The 26175-nt window shown below is 44.1% G+C and overlaps 1 protein-coding gene across 2 annotated transcripts in view; it reads right to left on the reverse strand.

Moving 5' to 3' along the window:
* NUAK1 (NUAK family kinase 1) overlaps positions 1 to 26175 on the reverse strand; it is a 126046-nt gene that overhangs the window by 19719 nt on the left and 80152 nt on the right. For both annotated transcript variants that reach the window (XM_029601539.1, XM_029601540.1), the window contains exons 3-4: positions 12267 to 12418; positions 10545 to 10610 (exon numbers count right to left, since the gene is read on the reverse strand). In XM_029601539.1, the coding sequence (XP_029457399.1) occupies positions 10545 to 10610; positions 12267 to 12418 (218 nt within the window). The remainder of the gene's footprint in view (positions 1 to 10544; positions 10611 to 12266; positions 12419 to 26175) is intronic.

Consider the following 26175-nt stretch of genomic DNA (forward strand, 5'->3'; position numbering starts at 1 on the left):
CAAATATGCTTTTTTTTTTCAGGAAAAGGAATTTTGATTAGAAATCTAATGACTTTGGGGTCTTATAGCTTTGTGTGTTCAATGCGCCAACAGAGGTCGACCCTAAACACTTGGAAACCTAATCTCTAGCTGTGACTGGAGGGGGGGAGAGAGAGGAGGCAGGAGGCTACCGTTTTGATATTTAAAAAGAACTGGTGCACAGGTTCTAACCCGCTCCAGTTCCTCTGGAAAGCTCTGGGTTCAGACCTGTTTTTGTTCTGTTTGCGCACTTGTGCTTGCGTGGAGTTTGCAGACTGCAGGCCCTAAAATGCCCTGGAATGTGCAAATGGGAAAAAAAAAAAATCAAGACTGGATCAATATCCCAATTAAATAAAGAAAAGAAAAAAAAGAACGAAAGCTAGAGGTTCAGCTGGTAACTGCTGTGCATCGCCATGTGGAAGACTCCCAGTTTGATCTAAGCGGGGGGTGGGGGAGGGGGGGGGTTTCCGCTGCCTGGCTTGATGGGGATCAGAGCCATAGCCAGGCAATTTGACAGCTATGGCCAAGTGAAGAAAAGCGCCTTTACCCCATGCACAATACAACACCCCAAGCTGGAAGACTAATTTTTTTAAATTTAAAACAACACTATTATTATTGAGGTCCGTACTCAAAAGCCATTTAGATAGTTAACGTAATAGTTATCTGTTAAAAATGGCTTATCCAGCTAAATTCTAGTTACCCAGCTAGAATTTATCCAGTTAAGTGGGGGGATGGGCAGAAGGCGTTCTGGGGAGGAGCGGAGTTAGCCGCATAAGTTAACCGGTTAACTTCGATATTCGGAGTTAGCCGGTTACCTTCTGTGGCTAACTCTGGTCGGAGCAAAGTTAGCTGGTTATACATAATGACCACACCGCTAAATAATATACCCTGCTAGTTAGCCGGTTACGTAGAACCGGCTAACTAGCACAACCCCACAGCGGCTGAATACGGACCTCATTATAATCTATAAGTAAACACAAGTGTGACCTTAGTCCCAAAATGTGATCCTTAGGTCTGTAAGGAACCGACTCTTAATCATTGTTTCATGAGATATAAAAAAATATTTCAAAACAGCTGTCGAATAGAATCAATTCCAATAATTATAAACTCATAGGCAAATTTTTCAAGATTTCCCTAAAAACCAATAAAATATTTCAAAACACCAGAAACATCAAACAGCCACCAATAATTAAAACTATTATGGATTTTTAAAAAATCACCAGCTTTCCATCCCTTGGAAATTTTGATTTCTAGTCACCCTGAGATTCTTGTGGATGTGCACAAACCTTTTCCTCTCTCTCCCCCCAACATGCTCCCACAAAATTACACGCTCGCTGCCTCTCTCACACACACACTCGCTCTCTCTCCCCCGTATACTCTCACACGCTCTCTCTCATTCTCTCTCTCACACACACACACACACACACACGTGCTTTCTCTCTCTCCCCCCCACAGGCTCTCCCTCACATACATACATACTCTCTCTCACACACACACACTCGCTCTCTCTCTCCTCACACACACACACGTGCTTTCTCTCTCTCCCCCCCACAGGCTCTCCCTCACGTACATACATGCTCTCTCTTCCATACACACAGGCTCTCACACTGGCAGCTGCAGTCCAGCCTCATACTGATGACCCTAGACAGTACAAGGAGAGAAGTTGCTGCAAGACGTTTCTCCTCTCTGTCTCCTTCCCGTGCTGCTCTGCTCTTGCTCCTGTCATATCGGAATGCAAATGAAGCAGGTAGCAGACGTTTCTCTACTGCATCTGTGCTCCTGAGGGCCTCCTGGCTCCTAAGAATGACATCGGCTCAGCAGCAAGGAGGGGCGGGAGGGTGGAGAGAGATGTGCCTAAAGCAGTCCTATTGCTACTTGCGTCCTGCTGTAAGTCTGCTTTGCCTCCTCTGGGACCTGCCACAGGGGCCAGTGAGACGGCAGCCAGCCCACTCTTTCTGCTGCCCCCTCGGGACCAATGCACTTTAGGCATCCATCCAGTGCGTCCACCGACCCTGCCCAGGCCAGCACCAGTATCCTCCTCTCTGTACCTCCTTCGTCTCCTCCAGCCCTCTCCCCTAACCCATCAATGTCCCCCTCTCAGTTCCAGCCTCCCCTCCATAGGCCAGCACCAGTATCCCTTTCTCTGACCCCTCCTTCCCTTCCTCTCTTGCTCCCCCCCCCCAAGTGTCATCCTCTCTATTCCTGTCTACCATCCAGTCTCCCTTTCCCTGACACCAGCCACTAACCTCCTCCTCTCTTCCCCATCACCCAGGGGACAGGACACCACTAACTTCCCTCTCTTTCTCTCCGCCTCCACCCCTGCAACACCCCCCCCCCCCCTTGCTGCCCTGCCCCTAGTCCAAAGCCTCCCTCCATGTCAGCCTCGGTCCACAACGGATGCTCTGCTTCCCCATCCTCTTTCTTGCCCCCACCCCCACCCCCCTTTTTCAGCAGGATCGCAGCAGCGTGCCGGCACAGACTGGATCTGGCTGCGGACCCTCCTTCTGCAGGCCAGTGCGCCTGTCTCTCACTGCATGCCCTCCCTCGCCGCTCCATACGTGCTCAGCTGTTTGCGATTGTGCTGGCGGCGGGTACTGCGCCTGTGTGGCTGCACCTGTTTGTAAGCGTTTCGGCACCCCCTGAATGCCGGTCCTGGGGAGGGAGGGAAGCTGCGGCAGGCGTGGCGCTGCACTAAAGGCCTTGTTTTGGAGTGGAAGTCTCCACAGTGTGACCGGCAGCGGTGACACCGTTTGGGTAATGGTGCCTATTGGCCCTGGCCATGTTGGCCGTAGGCTAGCCGAGGCATTGCTAGGGATGAAGATGCCGCCGAGGTTGGGTTCGCAGCCGAGTGGGGGGAGGGAGTCATGGCACTGCCTAAGGGTGATGCCTAGCGGCCAGATTCAGGGGCATGATATCGCGGGGTTCAGGAAGGAGACCCTGGTGCGTGGCCCAGTCCCCCTCCCGCCTAGGACTGTCGCTGCACTGAATGGACTTGGGAGGGGGATATAAAACAGGGAAAAAGTTCCCGGCTAGTTGGCAATAAAGACTAAATGGATCCAGATCCCAGCCCTGGTCCTGACTGGACTGTAATAAAAAAGGCACAGGAGGAAACTGTCTGGTTTAAAAAAAAAAATTAATAAATATGAAGAGGAAAACCCTATAACAGTTCCAGTGATACCAACGCAGAGACCAACGGACTGTCATAACCAAACACTGCAGGGAGGGGAGAAATGCTGTAGAGTCAGATGAAAACATCCTATTTTAGTGCTGGGAACAGTTCCAGAATCAGCATTTTAGGAAATACCAGTGTTGCATTCAAGACCAGTCCATAAATAATGTTCATAAACATTAACAGAAGTGCCGGTCAGCTGAATGCTCAAAGTAGGAGGGAACATGCTTGATTCACATATGCCTGGTGTCAACCCAGAAAATATTTTAAAGAGTGAGTGTGCTGGGGAGGAGCAGGCTGTCGTCGTACACAGGCCTAGATTGTCAGCAGGCAGATTAGGCCTGTGCCAAGGACAGGAAAAATCTAGGGGCGGCAAGCTGGTTGAAGACTTGCTGCCTTCCAGCTGTGCCAAATCTCAGTCAGCAGAGAACAGCCCTCTGCTTCCTGATCCAGCACCCCCCCCCACACACACACACACACACACTCCCAGGCAGCGTGCAAGGAACATGAGGAGAGAGGTGAGCCTGGAGCAGCCATAACAGAGCAAAGGAGCCACTCTTCTTCCTAATCCAGCCAGGCCACTCCTGTCATTCAGGGACAGCAGGGGAGAGGGGTTGAGCCTGGAGGAGACAGAGCAGAGGGAGAACAATTTGGGGAGGTGAGGAGAGAGAATGGGGGAATAAGATGGGTTCAGCTAGGGACCTGTACCTATGTGAGGGGAGAATGGAGGGAGGGGCAGTGTTTGAATGTGTGTGAGCGAGAAGGGATTGGCACCGGGCGGGTCTCCGTGTATGCCAGACTGGGTGGGAAGTCAGGCTGGGAGGCTCACCCCTCTTCTTTTTCCCCACATGCTGCCTGGATCAGGGAGTAGAAGGCTGTTTGCTGCTTAGTAAGATTCAGCACAGCTGGAAGGCAGCAAATCTTCAGCCAACCTGCCATCTTTCTGCTGCCCTAGGCACAGATCTAGTCTGCCGATTAATAAATCCAGGCCTAGATGATTAAAGACTGTAGAAAAACTGAGTCAGACCCAATCGTCCATCGAGCCCAGCATCCTGTCTCCAACAGTGGCCAATCCAAGTCACCTGCAAAATCCCTGGCAGATCCATTCCTTGCCACTCATTCCCAGAAGTGGTGATCCCCAAATCAGACTGTCCTCCAGAAACCCAGCTTGTGCTCCTGGTCTTCTCCTCGCTGTGTTAACGGGGCCCATGTGGTATAACAGGTTCATTTAGAAGCTGTTTCGTTTATTTTCCCCCACACATGAATCTAAAAACTTTGGAAAGTGTTCTGCAAGAGGTACTGGTACCTCTAAGTCAGTGCTTCTCAACCAGTGTCACCAGTGTGTCAGCAAACACTGGCAGGTGTGTCACATCTCCCGGTGTCCCTCTGCCCCGTTTTACTTTCCTTCTCCCTTTTTCCAGCCCCCACGGGCCAATTGGAAGCCTCCTTTCTTCCTACCCCCACTGCCCAATCAGAAGCCTCCTCCCTTCTACCTGCCAGTGGGAGTAGGAAGAAGGGAGGAAGCCTTTGATTGGCCGGTGAGGCAGGTATCGCATAGCTCGGGGGTGGGGTGGGAGGAATGGCAGTGTCGAACCCCGACAAAGCAAGGCCGCCAAGGGAGCAAAGAGGAAACATGACCTCAACCGAGGCCACCACGGGAGCCCATCCCCGTGGTGGCGAAAAAAGAAGGCCCGCCGGAGTAAAGCCGCAGTGGAACTGGAGCCCATCCCTCCAGTAAAGACGACGTTGTTTTTGGTGAAAGCTTGTGTGTCTGTGTGTGAATGAGTGCCTGGGTGAGAGCTTGTGTGTCTCTGTGTGAATGGGTGCTAGAGCATTTGTGTGTGATTGAGAGAGAGACTGGTCAGGGAGGTGATGTGTTTCTGTGTGACAGAGAGAGACTGGTGAGGAAGATGACTGGTGTGAAAGAGTGTGTGTGTGTGTGTGTGTGTGTGTGTGTGTGTGCGCGCGTGCCTGTGCGTGCGTGCATTAAGGAAGAGGACGGTGAGAACAGAGCTTCAGCAGCCCTTGCTGCTTCTGGTGAGTGCTATTGGCCTGGAAGGGAAAGGAGTAGGAGAGTTGCTGGAGAGGGTAAGTAAAGGTGGCTTTTAAAATTTATTTTGCTTGATTGACTGCCATTTTAATTATTGGGTATTGTGCGATGTCTGCTGTTTTGAAATATTTTATTGATATTTGGACATGTTTTAATAATTTATGAGTTTTTAATTGTTGGATATTATTCTGTTCAGCAGCTGTTTTGTAACATTTTTAGTATAACTTTACAATTATTTCTGTGTGGGGCTCTATAGCAGCTTGGCTTATTCTGTTTTCCCAATAGGAAATGTATTAGTGTTTAGGGCCTGGTTTAATAGTTGTATTTCTTAGATAGGGTTGTTACTGTTTGAGTGTGTTCCATAATACAGGTGTAACTTTGTGCAGATTAGTTTGTGTGCATTATTGCAAATCCTGAGAGTCTGTTAGGTGCTATATTTCTCTTTCCATTTCTCCAGGTTCGCACTGCATGCAGAGTGGCTATTTTTTGTTTTCCATTCCAGTTTCTGTCTCCATATTTACAATTTGTGGTTTTTCTGTACTTGGTGAAGGTCAGTTCTGGGTGTGTGACAGAGGTGAGATATTTTACTAGCATGTAGGCATTTGTATCAATCTTACCAATAGGATATGCATTAGTGGTAAATTACTGTCTTGTCATAAGGAAGGCTATTGTGCTTGGTAGTAAAGGGAGTTTGTTTTGCTTTTACTGAGATGTCATCAGAACCAGAATATCTTTTTTGTATGGCGAGTTGTACAGATCTGCTCTGCACTCATTGCTGGGGGTTGAGGGGATTCCTGAGGATGCAGAGTGCATGTTTACATTTAGCCCCATAATGGTCACATGTTCAGTGTGTCACGCATGTGAGAGCCATCTGTCTGGTGTGTCCCGGCCAAAAAAAGGTTGAGAACCACTGCGCTAAGCAAAGAAAGTAGTTGGTAGCCTCAGCAAAAGACTATTTTCTGCAGGAGGCCTGATAAAAGCAGGGTGGCCTATGGGTTAATCAGGATTTCACATTTTCTTACTTTTACTTTTTCTCTGCGGACTCCTTTTAATTTCAGTCCATGATTTGGCCTAATTTAAACGTGCCTCAGAAAGTTGTGTGGTCAGCATTCTTTTAATATCTCTAGGAACCCCCAGAGAAGAGCTCGTGCCCGGTGACAAATCCAGACTTACTTACACATCTCACAAGGGCAGATGATTCTTTTATGAGGAGACAAGAGTTCTGCCCAACTCCAAGTTTGCCGAATTGACGATGCACGGAGCAGGCATTGTACTATAGGCCAGTGGTTCTCAACCCAGTCCTCAGGATCTGCCTCCCCGGTCAGGTTTCCAGGATATCCACAATGACCAGGCATGAAATGTATGTACACACATTCCTTCCATTGTTGTGCAAACAGGAATGGAGCAGCAGCCGGGTTAGAGCAGCAGGCTGTGAGCCAGGGAAGCCAGGGTTCAAATCCAGCCGATGCTCCTTGCAACCTAGGGCAAGTCACTTCAACTTCCACTGCCTCAGCTACAAACTTAAGGAGTATTTTACTAAGTTGTGATATTTTCCCCAGAGGAGAGAAAAACTGCGGGATTTTTTAAGATGCAGTTCCAAGTATCATGGCAGTATTTTCCCTGGCGGTAAAACACCTCAAGTTAGAAACTGGCCGGTTTCACACTTATGCCCTGATCACATGATAGAGGCATATGTAGAAAAACTGGCCAGCCAGCATTGACGGTGAAGGACCCAGAGCTTAGTGGGTACTCTGGGCCACTAGCCCCACCACGGATTGTAAGATATGGCAAGGGGATTGGAAGCCTTGGGGGAGAATTGGATGCTTGCGGGGGTCAGAAGCCTGGGGCAGATTGGTTGCTTGGGGGGGACTTGTAAAAAAAAGGGCTGGATTTGGAAAGAAGAAGAGGCCCTGAGTCGTGACTATTTGGCGTTTTTTTTTCAAATTTTGGATGCTGGAGCCGCCTCAAGGGGAGGGGGGGGGAAAAATAGTTGAGGGGGGGGGGATACATGGGGTTTCACCAGACCCCGTGTTTTGGCCGCACTTGGGAAGGGAAGGAAAACTGGACTGCTTGGGTCCTTTAATTCACTTCCCTGTGGGCACTGGTATGCAATGCATGTCAGCATCCCAATGCTCCCACAGAATGTTAGCTCCAGCTCCAGAAAATAACACAGATTGTGATTTGTCAGGCAAGCCACGTTATTTTATTTTCAAAGCATTACCTAATAATGAGCTGCTTTGCATACATTTGCATGCAAAGCAACTCATAATGCTTGGTATTTAAAATACCACATGTAATTTTGCATTAAGGCATTAATTGCACGTTAAATGCCTAACACTACTTAGTAAATGACCCCTTTTGATCGGAAGCCTTCTAGGTCCAGGGAAATGCCTACCAACCATGAATCTAACTTGCCTTGAGCTATCTATGAAAAGGCAAGAGCTAAAGGTAAATACATTTTATTTATTTATTTCTCACATATTCATTGTGGATATCCTGAAAACCAGAATGGCTGTACAGGTCATGTTGGCTGAGCTGAACACTGCTGCTGTAGGTATCTAAAATCTATACCAAGAATAAAGTTGTGCCTTACAACTTCCTTCCCAGCATCTAAGATGAATCATGCACACAACACAGTAGACAGAGCTAGGTAAGGATCAATTGGCTCACCCAGTCTGTCCCGCTGTCTTCCTTTCTGGTATTCTAACACTTTGGGGTGATAAGCATATAAATTCACAAACTTAAACACTAGCCACGTCATTTACTCATCCTTTCAACCCTGTTCCTAATACCACCCTTTATTTTGGTGCTCACTCTGCTTTTAGACTATTTTAGGCCTGGTCATCTTCCTATTTGGTTTTTTTTTTCACAAGACCCATACTTAATCCAATATCTAGGCTCCTTCCCATGTCTTACTACCAAGCTTTGTGATAATCCAAACAGCCACTAATGCTGGTGACGCTGCTGTCCTAAACAGCCGGACACCTGGTACTCGTAGACTTTAGGGTTAGAATTATGGGCACTCCATGCAGGTAACCCAAGCCCTTTTAAGGCAACACAGCCCCCTGAAAACAGGGTTTGTTATAATCTGTAGGCTTTGTTTCGATACGGAATCATCTTGTAGATTAGAATGTCGCCAAATACCAAAGCATGTGTTTTACAGGTTAAAATAGCATTTTCAATTGCAATATTCTCAGATGTTCACAGAACTGTATCATGCCCCATTACTTTAATATCAACAATATTTTGTATCCTACGGCATCAGACTCTACTATCATATTTTAAAATACCCTAAAGACATTCCTCTGTCATTTCAGTAGACTGCACATTCTCTCTGTGATTCAGAAACTTTTCTCTGAGTGGTAAAATTTACAGTAATTCTGCACAAAAGCCCTACATCATTTGTCTGTATTGCTTCAAATATCACATCATTTTCCTCCATGGTGTATTTCTGTTAAGAATTTGAGTTCTTCATCTGTGCACCCCTCAAACTGCACAATATGGTCTTATTTGTTTTAAAAAAATGTGTATTCTACCAATATGACTGGCTTGCTCTTGGTGGAATACAAGTAAAGAAAATTAAATATAATCATAGTCAAAAACAAAACCTACAATATGAACAAAAACCAGATTACATCAATAAGCCAGAAAACATCACCAATGAAATAATAAAAGACCAGAATAAATCCAGCACACATACTAATACAAAATTAAAACATCTAAATCATTACTAGGCAGCCTAAACTCTTTCCCTTGGAACAATGAAAGGCGAGCCAAGACCATACATAACATCAGGCATCTGGGCCAAAAGCCTGCGTGAAAAAATAGGGTTCAACCCTCTTCTGAAATGCTAGGCAATCTGTCTCCTCACAACATCACTGGGACTACTGAGAAAGCTCGCTTAAATGTTTCAATCAAACATGCCACCTTTGGCAAAGGAATAACCAAAAGCCCTTTCAAACAGGTTCGTAATGGGGAGGTGGGAGTATAATCTTCCAAGACTTCTTTCAAATACGACGGGCCATCGTTCTTTACTGACTTACAGACCAGCATTATGATTTAAATTTTATTCTCCAAGCAATTGGTAGTCAATGAAGCTTTTCTAGACTAGAAGGTTCATGGCTAGTAATAATGCAAGTAGCTGTATTTTGGTCTAAGCTGCAGAACTTCTAAAAATGAATCTGGAAGGCCCAGCTAGACTGTATTGCAGTAGTCAATATGCATTAACACCAATGGCTGCAGAATGAAAGTAAATAATTTAGTCTCTTAAGTGTAGCTTGTAAACGCAGATCTAGCTACTGCTCTGATGTGGTCTTTCATGGTAAGTCCAGCATCAAGTAGAATACCCAAAATTTCTTATTCCCATTCTCTCAATCCTTTATCTTCTTTGCTCTTTACGCATGCAGATGATTATGCTTGGGTAAAAGAGATGACACGAACAAAAGCTGGAGCTGAGGCCTTTTCTAAAGCTGAACCATTTGATGCCCTGCAAGGTAGCATAAGAACATAAGAAATTGCCATGTTGGGTCAGACCAAGGGTCCATCAAGCCCAGCATCCTGTTTCCAACAGAGGCCAAACCAGGCCACAAGAACCTGGCAATTACCCAAACACTAAGAAGATCCCATGCTACTGATGCAATTAATAGCAGTGGCTATTCCCTAAGTAAACTTGATTAATAGCCGTTAATGGACTTCTCCAAGAACTTATCCAAACCTTTTTTGAACCCAGCTACACTAACTGCACTAACCACATCCTCTGGCAACAAATTCCAGAGCTTTATTGTGCGTTGAGTGAAAAAGAATTTTCTCCGATTAGTCTTAAATGTGCTACTTGCAAACTTCATGGAATGTCCCCTAGTCCTTCTATTATTTGAAAGTGTAAATAACCGAGTCACATCTACTCGTTCAAGACCTTTCATGATCTTAAAGACCTCTTTCATATCCCCCCCACCTCAGCCATAGCATCTTCCTTTACCTTCTTAGTACCTTCTGCTACGGCCCAGGCCACTAATATATCATCTGCAGGACACTCCTCAGTCCTTCTAGTCCCAGCTGACAGCAGACTGAAATCTTAGCAGCCCTGGCCCCACAATCACTGGCCTGCTCTGCGCAAGGCAAACACCATCTGGAATGGAACCAGCAATTCCCCCTTCCACCCTACTCTCCTGCTGTTTCCTTTTCACATTCTCCTTTCATCCATACCACTGATGAGTTACTCGGAGGCTGCTAATTCTCAGCTGCTTCCAAAGCAAAAACAAATGCAGTTAGAGCCAACTGGTTCAAAGCACCCCCCACCTCCCCGCTTACCTTAATGTTACAGTTCTCATCCAGGAGGATGTTTTCCAACTTCAAGTCTCGGTGGACAACACCGCTCTATGAAGAAACAAAGAATGTTGGGTTACAAAGGCTCAAAGAATTGGCCCGGCGTGGTGGTCGCTGTATCTGGTTCAGGTCTGATTTCACTAACACAATTGCTTGCTGTTCTCGTGACGATATGACAGGAGATGTATTAGTCACTTGCTGTGTGGTTAGGGGAAGAATGGTTGGAATCTATTCTCTTACAAAGCCTATAAAACAGCAAGGGGGGATTCTTTTCGGAACCTAATTCCAAGGGTTCTCCCACCCCCCACTGGGTAAAAGTAATATATTCTTTGCAGGCAAGAGAAAACAACAGCCGCCCCCCCCCCCCAAAAAAAAGCTCCAGTCCATCCCGGGTGCCTACTGGACCTCTCTGAACAGCGCCAATAAAAGGCCTACTGGATGGTGCCCTGAATCCTCAAGTGTTGTACTAAATGAATTCTGTGAGCTCCTCCCGCTTCGGGGAAGTCAGAGGAAGAATGGGAGTGGAATAGAAATCTGCTAGCTGGCAAAGGGCTTGGAAACTCCTGAATGACATATCCAGCCACGTTCTGCTACTGTAGTATTTTGGGTCAATTTAAAAAATAAAAAATGCTCAGTGTTTAAATGGACACGGATTTTCAGACAAACTTAAAAGGCCTTAAATGGTTTGTTTGGGAGTTTTTGGGTTTTTTGTTTTTTTTTACTGAAAATTAACTTTAGGAGCCTAACTTTTTATGCCTGTAATTCATTTCCTTAGATTTAGGAGCCTAAGTTAGATGCCCCCATAGTCACCCACTCTTTAGGATCCTAAGGTGAGGTTCCGAGTTAAACGAAGCACCTACATTTAGGGATTCTGCTCCAGCCAGTTTTCAAAGGGGCTAAGGAGGAGATCATTTTCAGAGGTACTTTCACCCACCGAAATGGCCTTTTAGAAAATTGCATGACTGGCGCAGGCATAATATTCCGCACTCGTCTCGGGGGGTAGAGTCTGGGCAGGGTTGGGATTGGCAGGCATACTTATTTTCTAAAAGCAGGTGAGTAAATGATCTCGTCAAATCCATGCACAGCAAATAGCAAGTGTCATTGGGTGAGCACAGTTTTGCCGGGATAACTTGCAAAGAGAACGTACATGCGCAAGTTCACTTTGGAAACTGGTATGACTTGGGCGCATAACAGCCGGCAAATGTATGCGGCCTGTTATAAAATTACCCCCTCCCTCCCCCCCAAATTCCCGAAGTTAGGCTTCTAAACCTTTTGAGAATTTTCCTCCCTTGTCTTCAGTATTTCCTGGTCCTTTGGGGCACTGTTTAATATAGAAACATAAAAGCGGGTGGCGGATAAGGACCATAAGGGCTATCTGTTCTGCCCCTTCTCCCTTCCTACTGCAGCAGCACCACCGTGTCCAACTTTATCCCCACATTCCCTAAAGATCCTCTGTGCTTATCCCAGGCTAAGACTTTTCTCTCTTTCTAGGTCTATATGGGGGAAAAAAAAAAAGAGCCCATCCACCACTTCCCTTGGAAAGCCATTCCATGCCTTTACCCCTCTTTTGGTTTATCAGTATTCATTACTATCAATATACAACTATTTTTTCTAGAAAAAAAACAGTAGTACAAATGGCTAGAAAATGTTTCTTAAAATGTTTAGTCAGCCTACAACAGCCAGCTGAATGTTCTCATCCCTTCTTACCTTGTGGCAGTGGTGAACGGCGGAAACGATCTGCCGGAAGAAGTGTCGCGTTTCTCTCTCACTGAGCCTTCGCCGTTCGCTGATGTAGTCGTACAATTCGCCTTTACTAGCGTATTCCATGATGATCACAATCTTATCTTTATTCTCAAACACTGTCCAAGGGGGGAGAAAAAAAAGGAGAAGCTGTAGGGTAATCACCATATTTGCGTAAAAACCAATGCAGTCGGTGAGCCTTTGTCATCTCAAGACACAAATGAATATTTTGTTTCTAGAAAACACAAGGGCATTCTGTGATGTCAGCCAAAGCTTCTACCTTTCGCTCTTGAGTCAGGAGAGAGCAAATGGACCTGGGACACTCTTTGACCATTAGTACCCTGTACTAGACAGGCTGCAGACATGAGGGGGAAACGTTCCAAAAACTTTGACAACTGATGAGGCCTGAGTGCCTACATTTAGGCACTTGTGTTTACTAGGATGGGGAGTGGGGCCTGGGGCAGGTTAAGGGAAGTAAGTTAGACACCTAGGGCCTGATTTTCAAAAGCATTTACATGCTTATAAATGGGTTTTACATGTGTAAATGCACTTTACCCGAGTAAGTGGGCTTTTGAAAATCGCTACAATATATGCCATTGAATTGTCCATAGGAGTTACGCGTGTAGGTGCACTTGGGGAGGAGAACCTTTTAAACAACCATGCGAGCGCACATGTACGTGCGAATGCCGGCGCGCACCCAGCGACTTGGCCATTGTATAACATACGCGCGTATATGCGTGCATGGTATAAAAATAGGCTGTACGCGCGTATGCACAATTTTATACGGACGCGTGCATGTGCTCGCAAATGCTGCCTCTACCGCGTAAGTGGGGGAATCTTAGAACATTGCTGACGCAATTGGCCATGTTCCCCAGTTTGTCTAAAGGTAAGGGATAGGACTTCCTAACCCCCCCCCCCCCAAACAGCCTCCCTTTTTTACCCTGTTAACTCCGAACCTTCAAACCCCCCCTCACCTCTATTTTTGTTTAGTTTTAGGACTTACATGGCATCCATTACAGAAGTAAAGTGACGTGATGGGGGCTCCAGCGCGTGCTTGTGTGCGTAATGTATTTACGGGCTGGTTTCATTCGTAAATTCAGGAATGCTCAGACCACGACCACACCTGGCCCCCTTTTTTTTTTTTTTGTGAAAACATTTCTGAGCGCGTACCGGGAGATAGGTGCGTACGCGGGTGCCTTTTAAAATCCGTGCGGCGTGCGCCGGCCCGCCTTCTGTGCGTACCCTCCTGGCTTTGGCTCGTGCTGGCCTTTTTTTAAATTCATCTCTGTGCTGGTAAATGTTTTTTGAAAATTGCTACAATAGTAAATACATTTACATATGTAAATCCTTTTGAAAATTACCCCCCCCCCCACCACATGATTTTCAGCTTTAAGACACCCCACTTAGTATCTGATTCACTAAGGGGTTTTCCCGTAGACACAAAATGGGAGAAAAGCCTCAATAAATCTGGCCCTTAGATGCCTAAATGTAGGTGAATAAATAGCAGGCCTAAATTAAAATGCCTCAGCTTTAGGTTTCTGAAAGCTTGGACGCCAGTCAAAATTCTTCAGGAGCCAGCAGAAAATTCCCCTTCCCCCTCCCCAAACACTTTCAAATGCTTCCTGTCCTTTATCTGCATAGAAATCAAAACACCATTTTGCATTCCCCAAATTTCCGTTCTTTACTTCTGACCTCAGGATGGGGCTTTTCTATGACTACAATTTTTTTTGACTGCTAAATGGTACCCTGGAAGCTCCTCTGAGCTGGGTAATTCTCTGCATTTTGGTTTTGGTTTCATAACGCGACCATAGTGCGTCTAAGTAATAAAAAAGGATACTTACAAGGCCTCCTCATTGCCATTTGCTATTTTACGTTGCCCATGGATTAATCAGTGTTTCTTACCACAAAATTGGGAGAAAATCATTGCAAAAGGGGACTCACTGCTTTTCTGGGTTTATCGTGCTGTGCATGAAACATCACAGGGGGTTTCAGGGGCTGGGAATTGAGGGACCGGGGGTTGCACTCGGGGCGAGAGGAGCCCAGGACAGTCTGTGAGGACCAAAACAAAATTCTGTCTGAGTGTTACGAGATTAGGAAGAAAATCTGAATAAGTGAAGAACCATTTTTGTAAAACCCGGGATTTTTTCCCTAAAATATTGGTTTAAAGTAAAAATGATGGGCCTTGCATACTTAGAAGTCCATATTCAGAAGGCCAGCGAGCGGCAAAGTTATGCGGGTAACTTTAGCCGAATACTCAGTGGGACAAGTCTCCTGCTCAATATGCTTTAGCCACGAAGCTGAATATATTCATTTAAAAGTTATCTGGCTATGTTCACCCAGATAACTTCAAATGTACCTGACTACATTCAATATACAGCCGGTTAAATAAAAAAAACCCAAAAACTTCCCAGGTCAGCAGGGTCCATTTCCCAACCCCTCCAAAATATTTTTTTTTAAAAATGGTAGGGCACAGATTCCTCCTCCCTCTCGGCCTGAGGCCCCTCACCATGCTATTTATTAGAATAAAAATATTGGATCCATGAGCTCTTCTGCCCTCCGTTTCCACCCTCTCAAACTCTGGTAAGAGTCTGACTGCATTCCTGGCCTCATCCGGTGCTGCTCTAGCAATGCTGGACACGGCCGGGAGCACGGTGTGATTCTACCAGCTCCCGGCTCAGCCTTCGGGGGAGGACGAGGAGGTCTGGAGCAAGGACTTTTATCCAAATATTGGGGTGGGGGGGGGACCTCCAGCTGCTATGGCTTGCAATTTTTTTTTTATATCAGGATTGGGGGCAGGGATTGGGTGCTACATCCTGATATTTTAAAAGTATTTGGGGGGGGGGGGATTAGCCCTGCTGGCCTAGCAGGTTCTATTTTAAAGTTACCCAGCTATATTCTGAATACCGCCAGGTAGGTTTAAAAGTTATCAAAGTATATATGTACCCAGATAACTTTAGAACTGCTCTCAGGCGTGTTCAGAGTATTAGAGTTATCTGGATAACTTTGCCCCGCTCCCCAAAACCTTTACGGAATCCTCCACCCCGCCCTGATTTATCCAGCTAAATTTACCTGGGTGAAATTTAGCCGGTCAGAGAGACGGGATATTTAAGCCTCAAACGTTACCCGGACTAACCCCTTTTAATATGGACCTCTTACTGACTAATTATATTCTTACTACGTAGATTGTGAAATGTATGGGTTAATGTAGAACAATACTAACAATGTCAAACCAGCTCATAGTTCTTCATTGGACATGCATACAAAAAGGATGAATTAGCCCCAGTGTGGTGACGCTACTTAGCCGAATAATTCTTAAAAATGCTACTTATCCAGTTAAGGACCTGATTCATCAAGGTCCTTTTCCAGTGTATCAGGCTGCAAGTCAGATAGCCGGACAAGTCTGAAAAGTGCTACTTATCCGGTTAAGTAAAATAGATGGGTAAGTCTGCTACTTATCCAGATAAGTAGCTGTATTATCTTACTTATTCGGATTAAGAGCACTTTAGCCAGATAAATAGCATTGTTAAGACTTCATCTAAGAAGCAGCTTTGCTGCTACTTAGATGGATATATTGAAACTTGTCCAGATAAGTGCCACTACTTAGCTAGATAAATCAAAACTTATCCAGCTAAGTGCTGCTTTCAAGATTTATCCAGCTAAGTGGCAGCAAAACCCCTGCTTAGCCGGATAAATTGGAATTTATCCAGATAAGTAGCGGGCAACTGCTATACTCGTATATTTTTTACATCTAACTTTAAAAATATACGTGTGGAGATTTTACCTGCATAATTTACCTGCATCTGCTTCCAGTAAGTCGGGTTTCCACATGGAAGTCGGGACATTTTGTAACATGTATGCAGCAGCAATGAAATTACCCGTTTTACTAATTAGTCTCCCAGTTTATCCAGTCCATCTGCAGGTCATGGAGACCCTCCTGGCTCTTCTGCCTCAGCTCCCCCCCATTTCACCCAGACCCCCTCCAGCAGTCAGTATTTCACTTTTAAGATGTTTACAATCACTTACTACAGAGCAGGTGTAAATATATGCGAGTAAGCTGCCAAATCTACATACCTATAAATTAGCAACTTACATGAGTAAATGTCAGCCCTGCCCTGGAACCTCTCTGGCCTGCCCCATTTTTTACATATGCAAATTTACTTGTGGACCCTTACGTACATATATAGAGATTATAAAACAGCAGAGACGCGAGTATATGCTATTTACAAGCATATATGCTATTTACGCCTGCAACATTTTGAAAATTCACTCGGAGGTGTTTTGAACTTACACGAGGTAACGGCTCCATGTCAAACAATTGTTGGCCAGCGTCATCATTTAAGAGTTGGGTAAGTTTATCCCTAGAGACCCGCGTTTTCTTCAAGCTGTAACTAAAGCCTTCTTTGTGGACCTCTAAGATTCTATACCCTAAGAGTGACGAAAGCTTTTTATTTTCGGAAACTTCATGACGAGCAGTCTTTTTAATCCCTAAACAAAAGGCTAACTCCGTAGATGTCTGCAAAGGAACTTACAGCTGATTAAGCTGTTCCGACACATCCTGCAGGGCTAGCAGGTTGGGACCAGTTTGGAAAGCCACACTGTGCCGGTTGCTGTGAAATGTGTCACATTTAAATACTGAAATTCAGCATGAACACCTTATTTCACCTACATGAGAGGACTGACAAATCATGTTAGTGCTTGCTGTCATTTTACAGTGCCTAGCTAGACCCAATAGCCTACATACAGTCTCGCCAGTGAAGTTCTCATTAGGGAAGCATTATTCAAGCTGGTCTCATTTTCAGAAGAGGCGGCCCAGGAACCTCAGTGTGCTTAAACTCACATATGCAAGTACCTGCCAAAATGCGCTGCTAGCAAGGGTGATCTAGGTGTTCACGCATTATTTGTGCGTACTTTCGCTTTCTTGCAAAACCAGCGTTATCGCTCATACTTTAGCTTTTCCTAGTTTAAGAGGCAAACATAGATGCAAATTTATGCAAAGCAGCTCATTAGCTATGAACAAAGAGATAAAGTCCATGCAATTGTTTTTCTTGCAATACTCTGACTGTGATGCAGTACACTATGCCTCAGAGAAGTGTAATTAAGTTTTAGTGATAAAGCACTTTCCCTCATGGACTCAAATGCATGCAATTAACACTGCCAATTAGTACATGCAATAAATGCAGATCTGCACACATACTTGGGCAAGATTAAGCACACTTTAGTTTGCTGGCTTCTATATTAGCTTGAGAAGCATCATAACTTCTATGCATCTGTACTTTTCAGGGCATTCTTTTTGGTTATATAAAACAATTATTTAAACTCTTTTAACTGGCTTTTCTGATTTAAAAATCAGATTGTTTGACTTAGGAATTCCCAGCCTTCAGCACTAGTTGCATTCCGTTGTATTAGGGGGCTGTTCGTTCTTGACCGTTCTGAATCTTGCCCTTGGCTTCTGCCTTGACAGGTGTGGCTCCCAGTGCAGGTTGACCGGGATACTGTCCCCCAAGACCCGGGTCTGCTGGAAAGGGCCAAAGAGACTGGCTCCTCTAAATTGTTTCTCACGGTGGAGAACTCAATTGACTGGCTGTCAGGCAAGTGCTTGAAAACAAAACTACATGCTATTTTCTTCAAGATACCGGGTTTCCCGATTCTTAGCACTTGTTCATTTTTCTTTCTGTGGAAGTCTTTTTGTTTTAATTTTTGAAAATAATGTACAGCAATGTTACTTGAACCCCGCCCTCCAGTCACCAATGTGGGAGGGAATGCTTCAGCTCAGACACTCAAGGATCCTACCAACTGGCCCCCCTACTACCTGCTCCCATATTTATTATTTGAAACTGCTTTTCCAAATAATAAATCAGGAACTTTTGAGCCAACTGTGAGGAAACACCTCTCAATACGCTGATGATTTCCATTCCTAGACTCTGTCTCCTGTTCCTCACACCTAAAGGCAGGCAAAAAACAGGCCCCTCTGCATTATTTGCAAAAGGATACACCTTTCTATCTAAATTCAATGACCCACACTCAGAGATATACAAGACACGTGCAAAGTCTGGCTGTCTGCCACCTCAAATGCTATTTACCTATAAGATTTTAAGATGCTAATTAGATACCAAATGAAAAGGTCTGACCTGAAGATGAGCAAAATGGTGGTTTTTTTTAATTAGTTGACCCTCTTGCCTTCCCCAACCTCCTCCTCTTTAGATGCTGCAATATCATGCATTTTAGAAACAGTGGGACCTACGTACTCACTAAAAGGAGAATTTTCAAAGGGGTTCCACATGTAAAAATAACATATACCCGCAAGTTTATACGCTGTTTTATATCCCTCAAAAGTAAGCATGCATTTTCGGTTTTGTGTGTATATTTTACCGGGGAGGAAGGGGTGATTGATATAGGGCCGTTCCGGGGCAGGCTTCAGAAGTATGTGCAATCAGTTGCAATTTGAAAGCGGTATATGCATATATATATGATCACACTTAGTTGTACACTTTTCCACCTGCTTTATTGACTCATGGAAGTGAATTCCGTCTCGTCAGTTGTCTGCAGTGTTTGGGTGAGGGTGCTAGAGGATCTAGTCGGGGGCTCAGGGTGAAGTGCTAGAGGGTAGAGGTGAACTGGCAATTCCAATTACCCGCGTAAGCATTTTCAAAATAATATTTATTTTTTATTTATTTATTTAGTGCTTTTTTTTATACCAACATTCATGATACAGATCATATCATGTCGGTTTACAGGAAACAGGGGGTTATAACGTTAACATATCGGAGAAAGGCAAAAGTTACAATAAAACAAGGGTAATGGAACTGGGAGAAGAAGCAGCCAGTAGCGGAAGGTAACTCGGTAACTATAACAAATCATTTACGACGTCTGAGCTGGAGTGCACTGAATATAAGGCACTAGAAGCTGAGGCGGACCTGAGTTAGGGGAAGGCTTGTTGGAACAGCCAGGTCTTGAGTTTTTTTCTGAACGTCAACAGGCAGGGTTCCTGTCTGAGATCAGGGGGAATATACGCCCAAACTTTATGAAATATTTATTTGTTTAGTTGCAGCATTTATTAAGCGCCTTTACCTGAGGCCCTAGGCAGTGAACATAAAAATATACACAATCAAACAAACTGAAAGACAGAAATGGTCAAACTACTTCAACACACATTACCAAACCTGCAAAGTCTGTATCAATCCCTACAAAAATGCCTGCCTGAACAAGGTGGTTTTCCTTAAATCCTTAGAACCTCCTGACTTTCAGCTCCAACCATTGCAGGGTGTCACTAACACCTTGACACTTAATTTATGTACTTGCTTATTCGCAATGTTTATTTAATCAGTCATTAATCACATACTACATAACTGTATACTTGTAGACTATATATGCTACTAAAGTTCCTTGTAAAAAGTTGAACACACATACTGTTTCAAAACACGAATAATGTTAATTGTTATTTGTTAAATGTTATTGTTTCTTTCAATGTTCCTTGTAATAAGCCCAGGTCGGACCGCCCCAACCAGGGTTAATTTGTTTATTGTAAACCGGATTGATTTGTATTGTATACAGGAATTCCGGTATATAAAAAATTAAAATAAATAAATAAAATAAATAAACTTTTTCTGCAGTCCATGTACAATTCTGGGTGTTTATTCCCGCGGTGCCATGATTATTTTGCATGTAAAACATGCGTGGGTATGTTTATAAAATGGGAGATTAACGATGCATTTTCTTGCACTGGAAATAGTCGCGCATACTGAAACACACGCACGTACTTTCGGAGCAGTATTTTATAAACTGTGTAGCTCTCACCACACAGTTTAGAAAATGCTAGTGTTAACCTCCAGGTGTCCATTTGCACATGCAAATGCAGTACTACGAATAGGTTTGAAAGTTAGGTACTAAGCATTTGGGGAAAATCCTTTAGTACATCAGGCCCTAGGAGCTATGGAAGTGGGGGAAAAAAAAAAGGTGATGGCATTTTGATGTAAAAGAGCAACAAATGAGTAGTAAACATAGCAGGAGAGGGCACAGCAGTATATCTGGTGTGGCGTAGATCAACATTCCTGGAGGGGGATGAGTGTGAACACCAAGCTTCCTGCCTGTGAATTTCCTGAGTTAATTTACCAAGAGAAGAATTCTGGGGGAAATTTTCAAACTGCCTGCACTGGGCTGGCGTCCTGTGGACTTTGTACCAGCTTTCAAATAGAAAGTACCTGCTTTTCTTTTCTGCAAGTGGATTTTGTAAGGAGCATAACGCATGTATTGAAGGACAGTAAAGAGGCCGATTTACTCAGCTAAATTGCCATAATACCCACATACCGTCACAAATGGCTTTGAAAGTTGTCCTCATTACAACTAACCAACTGAGTTTGCTTTTTTTTTTTTTAACCTGTGAAATTGCCAAAGTTCTCAGTTTTCCCCTTTCTCCGATAAAGTAATGTGGTCAATTTAAAACCATAGGAATAAACATCAAACACATCTCAGGTGATACCTTCTCATCAGACTAACCCTAATACATTAAGGAGGTAATTGTCAAAAAGGATTTACGCACAGAAAAATAGAATATATCGTAACAATTTTCAAAAGCCCATTTATATGTACAAAACCTTTTGAAAATTCAGCCCTAGGGTGTGAATTTTCAGAGGAGTTATGTGAGTAAAAGTAGCAATTTTCAAAAGTCAGTTTAAGGGCGTAAAACTTTTCAAAAAGTACCTCCTAAGATAACACTTGAATCATCGGAAGTTAAGACAGAAGAAAGTTACAGAAGCCAGGGCTCCAACCAGAAATACCACATGATTAACAGTTAGACCATGCTCTCCCATCATTATTCAGCAGTTACAATCTTTAATGCTTTGGCTTACAGTGACCCTCCCCTGGCACGTGATTCGCCTGAATTCAATGAGTGCAATTTTCAAAGCCTTTCACCAGTTTGCATGTGATGTTAAAATGGGCGTTTTGAAAATTGCCCAGTCTCAGCGTGAGTGAAAGCGAAGCAGCGTGTGTATTTTTATGCACAGGGAAAAATGGCCATTCCTGGAGGTGGGGTTGGTTGGGTGGGTGGGAGGAGTGGAAGCACACTGGGAGATCTGATTTTCAATTCTCCATGCGTTGCACCCCACAAACCCGACCCACACAGATGGCAGCTGTGGGTCGGGTTTTCAAAATTACCCCATGTTTAATTTAACCTACCTGCTATATCCTGCTTTCATAAAAAATATTCTGCTTTAAAAACATCTCTAAATCACTACATCTAATACTAGAATCGGTCAGAGCACGCAATCTCTAGACAGAAAATTCAACTTTTAAAAAGAAAAAGTGTATTGGTCTTGTTACCAGGCACGCTATTCAGTGATGAAGAAAGAAAAGTCATAAGGTAAACCACTGGTGGCTTATTTTTAATCACTTTTTTTTTTTATATATAAAACTTTACTAGGTTAACATGAACCAGTTTTATACCGTTTCTTGACAGTTTTGCTCTTTTTAGGGGTTCTGTAGGACAGGATGCTAAAATCAAATAGAGAAAAGGCATTCAGAATGGAAATAAGGAGCTTTCTCTCTCTTTGTTTTGTTTTTTTAATGCAGTACCGCATAGTGGGCTGATTTCCTCCAGTTCACACGTAACCCCCAGGGCCAGGAGTTTCAGTTTGTTGGTTTAGGAGGTATGGCCAAGCTCCCGGCTTTGGAGCACTGAGAATTCTCCTTGTGCTCTGTAGCTCTGTATCTGGAGCAATCTCCTAAATTAGTTCCATTAGGTTGACATTCCTTCCATCTGGTGTCTTTCCATTCCGTGGTATTTTTATTGCTCTCCTAACAGCCGCAGACAGAAGTACCTTTTGGACTGTTACAAAGTGCTCCTTTATTATGGGGGGGCAGCCAAATCAAAAGAACAAACCTTGCTTGTGTTTAATGTTAGGTACACATAGATCGAATAACCTTTCCTTTCAATGATATCGTTTAAAGCCCCGTTAGTCCACGCGGGCAATAATAGAAGGCTACGTTTTGATGTTTTAACAAGTTTGTAATTTGCATTGTGTACAGTGCATTACTATTAATAGCCAGATGTATTCAGTGCTTCCTCTCCCTCCCTCCCCCCCCCTCCCCCAAACTCGCCCATTGATCCTTGTTCATACCTGGCCCCAAATGAGCATCAAGCCATGGGAAGGTGACACGAGGTGGCAATTATTATGCTGAAGCTAGAAGCTGTTTCAGTAGCCAGGAACATAGCAGACATGCCAAGATATTGTTTATGGGAATGATGTTATTTCTGATTATCTCTGAGCCTTTTAAATAAGCAACAATTTGTACTTTCGTCTTGAGCTAGCTTCAAACTGGCCAGCAAAGATGAATGATTGCCACGTTCACGGAATTACCCACTGATATGACCGATCTGCTCCTGCACAGAATTCTAAACCACTGGCACAAAGAAAAAGGAATATTATTTTCTCAGTGCAAACAGCTTTTAGCGCCTCCATGTATTTTAATATATCATTCCCTAATTTATATGCATTGAGTCAATCTTCCCCAGGCAAAAAATAGCCTTGCAATCATGAGTCAGTGATGCTGCTAGGATTATTACTGAAATCTCAGATTCCATAGGTTCCACTTCTAGTTAAGCAGGAAGATAAAATTATGAAACTGAAAAAGCTTCCAACTGTCACTCGAACTAGGCCAGGGGTAGGCAACCCCAGTCCTCGAGTGCCACAAGCCGGTTGGGTTTTCAGGATATCCACACTGAATATGTATGAAATGCATTTGCGTGCAGTGGAAGCGGGACATACATGCAAGATATCTCATGGATATTCAGTGTGGATATCTTGAAAATCCAGCCGGCTCGTGGCACTCGAGGACCAGTGTTGTCTACCCCTGAACTAGACTACCAGACAGAATATTTTATAGACAATATACTACGTAGCCACGTCTTCCAAATCTATAAAAGCTTAGATTTTTTTTCAAGTACAAATGCTAGGGAGGTCTATGCAGAAAACAGTATTATTAAATCTTTTTTTTTTTTTAGTTATGAAAAAATAGGTTTTCAAAACCAGGTGTGCATGTATACATATAGCTTGATTTGCAAAGTTTTCCAAAGAACATGGGTTCATGTGGCAAGCATAATTATTTAGGTGTTAAATCATAAGCAACTGAAGGAAATCCGAGATGGGTGGGGTACATCGAACTGGAAGCAGAAGTTCGTTCTAACTTGCTTTATCACTGATCACTGGTCTGCGGAATAACAGTGTAAAATGCTGGGTGTTATCATAAGAAAAGAATGAAAAGGATCTCGTTTAAAAGTCAAAATAGTTATGCAAAACAGGAAACTACTTAGGAACATGGTTGGGCCGTGTTACCATAGAAATATATATTTTTTTTTAGAGGCTAACGTCTAAGGAGACCCTGGCAAGGAAGATTTCACAGCTCTGATTTTCTTCAGATGTTATCAGTATGCGATTAAGACAAGCGCTAGTCTTCTGTGCGAATGTGGACGGGGGGAAATCTGTAGGCTTCATTGTCCGTAGCCCCGATCCCGTAATTTTCTCTTCCCATTGCAGAAACTGCAGGCCGTGGAAAACCGAATCAATGTGAGAAGTTGGAAATGAATTCCCTCCTTGCTGTTTGGTTACCAGCAGCCCCTCCAGGGTTCACCCTAGCCTCCAGGAAAATATCTTGGGACGACCGAGCGAGCTGCACAACTGAGCAAGATTTTCCGCAAGGCGTGCCCATTCCATACTGCAATAAACCACCGGCACGGTGCTGCCAAGGGAAAGCTGACGGCGTGCTGATACTAACCCCTCTGGGAAGGCTGGTGCGGCCTTCCAATGGCATGTAAAAACCCTCAGGAAAGCCCCCTGTGGAAAAATGAAATGTTGGTTTATGGTGAGGCGCCTGCCCCCTCTCAGGCATAAAAAAAAAAAAAAAGATTTTTTTTTCATACTTCCTTGCTCCGAGCCCTCCAGCGTCATATCATGACCTCCTGCCCTTCTCTTGTGAAGGAATGTATCTCCCTGTAGTTTATTCTTTGGCGTGCTAGGCCACTTGCTCTATTTGTCCCTGTTCAGTTTTGGGACAGAGGGGCTTATATCACGAACGCGCGCATTCTTGTTTTTGTTGCTCTAGGCTCGAGTCCGCATAGGGAGGGGGATTTTAGAACCGCGTGCGCAGAGCGGTAAAGTCAAGAGTTTGCAATAAAATATTTCAAGTGATTTTGCACGCATAGATTTGCTTTGAGAAGGCGGAGGTAAAAAAAAAAAAAAATCCTCCAAGTGTGCGCACTGGTTTCAGGCAGGAAGTTACGTACGCCCCTACCCCTGACCCAACTCTGCCCCGTGGAACATCTACCGTGAGTGCGCAGAAAAGTGCATGTGCGTAATAGGGTTACATGCGGTGTTTTGCACGCACACCCGCAGGGGCGGCTGTCAAAGAGGTACGGAAAAGCAGGGTTTTATGCACAAAAGTAACGTTGGAAATTACACCCCTGCACATAGTTTGAAAGTTTCCATGTCAGGGGGGGTCAAGACAGTGCAGATGTTATGTCAACGTTCAAATACTCCAGTGGCTGTTGCTCAGACATCCTGCACCCTGTGTTCCCTACACAGCGTGCCAGATGGACCTGGATGCGGGACTGCCTACATCTCAGCTACGAGGTCCAGGCTTCACTGTCATTGTACAAGAACTGTAAGATCCAGCAGGCTGCTCTAATATCGTTTGTGCATTTCTTACCTGGGTTCTCTCTGGGACCAGTGTGACCGCTCACACTTTGTTTTGTTAAACAACGTCCAGATCACTGTTATATTTACTGCAGAGATTACATTTGCTCGGCATCTGTTTACTTGTCGGGCTCATGTCCCCCCCCCCCCCCCCCTTCATAAGGGAAATAAGTCTTCCGTTTTCATGTTATCAGAAAGCGAAAAGAAGCTAAATGCTTCCCAAAGCAAAGCCAGTACTAAACCACTGACTTGGAGAATAGAATCTCTCACAATATTTGAGTTTTTTCTAGAATTAAATAATTCCAGATGGGACGGTTTTGCAGTAGGTTACCTTAAGTGTATAAATATGCACTTTTCCTTCTCTCAAAAGTGTAGTACACTGGGTCCTAGGGTTTTCATGAAAGAGGGCATGTTGCTCTGGAGCTGAAATTCTGATCCTCATCAGTCTCAAGGATCCAGTTCCACTCAAAGAGCAGGCAGCCGCATCAGAAGAGCTCACCCTCCCACCAATTACCAGCATGCTGAGAAGATGGAATTTCTCCTGGCTGCGAATTAGGGTCTATCCTTTCCTACCGAGTAAGCGATAAAAACAACATCTTTTTGGTTGGGTTACCACAAAAAAATATATATATAATGGGGCTAAAAAGCCTATGTATTGCTTGAAAAAGCAACGACTTATGTTTATACCAAGCTGACAAATTCAAAACGTTAATCGCTTTTAGCCAAGGGTCAAAAGGCTACCAAAACACAATTTATTTTTTTTTTTTAAGAAAAACACGTTTGCAGGTTATATTCAAAGAGGACAGAGCAATCCATTTTCCAAGGTCATTCAGTAAAGCATGGTCACCGTTCCAGAGAGCGAGCTTCAGGCAGCCTTTACCCTGAGCCCTGCTACCGACTCCCAGTCCCTGCAGCCCATAATTTTCAAAGGAACGTCTGTGGGAAAGTAGAGCTTTACGCATAGAAATGGCCTTTAGAAAATTGCATGACGGATGCATGCATAAAATTACGCCCAGACACACTGCATTAACATGGGGTTTTTTTTTACATGCATAGGGGAGAGGGCTGGAGTTTGGATGGGACTGGGACTTAGGCACAAGCGTTTTGATTTGGAAAAGTTTGGCATGAAATTTCAAAACTTTTACCTGCGTAAAATTAGCATATTTGTGTGTAAATAGCTTTGTACTTAC

Source organism: Rhinatrema bivittatum, chromosome 4 (assembly GCF_901001135.1).
Source record: "Rhinatrema bivittatum chromosome 4, aRhiBiv1.1, whole genome shotgun sequence".
Lineage (NCBI taxonomy): Eukaryota > Metazoa > Chordata > Amphibia > Gymnophiona > Rhinatrematidae > Rhinatrema > Rhinatrema bivittatum.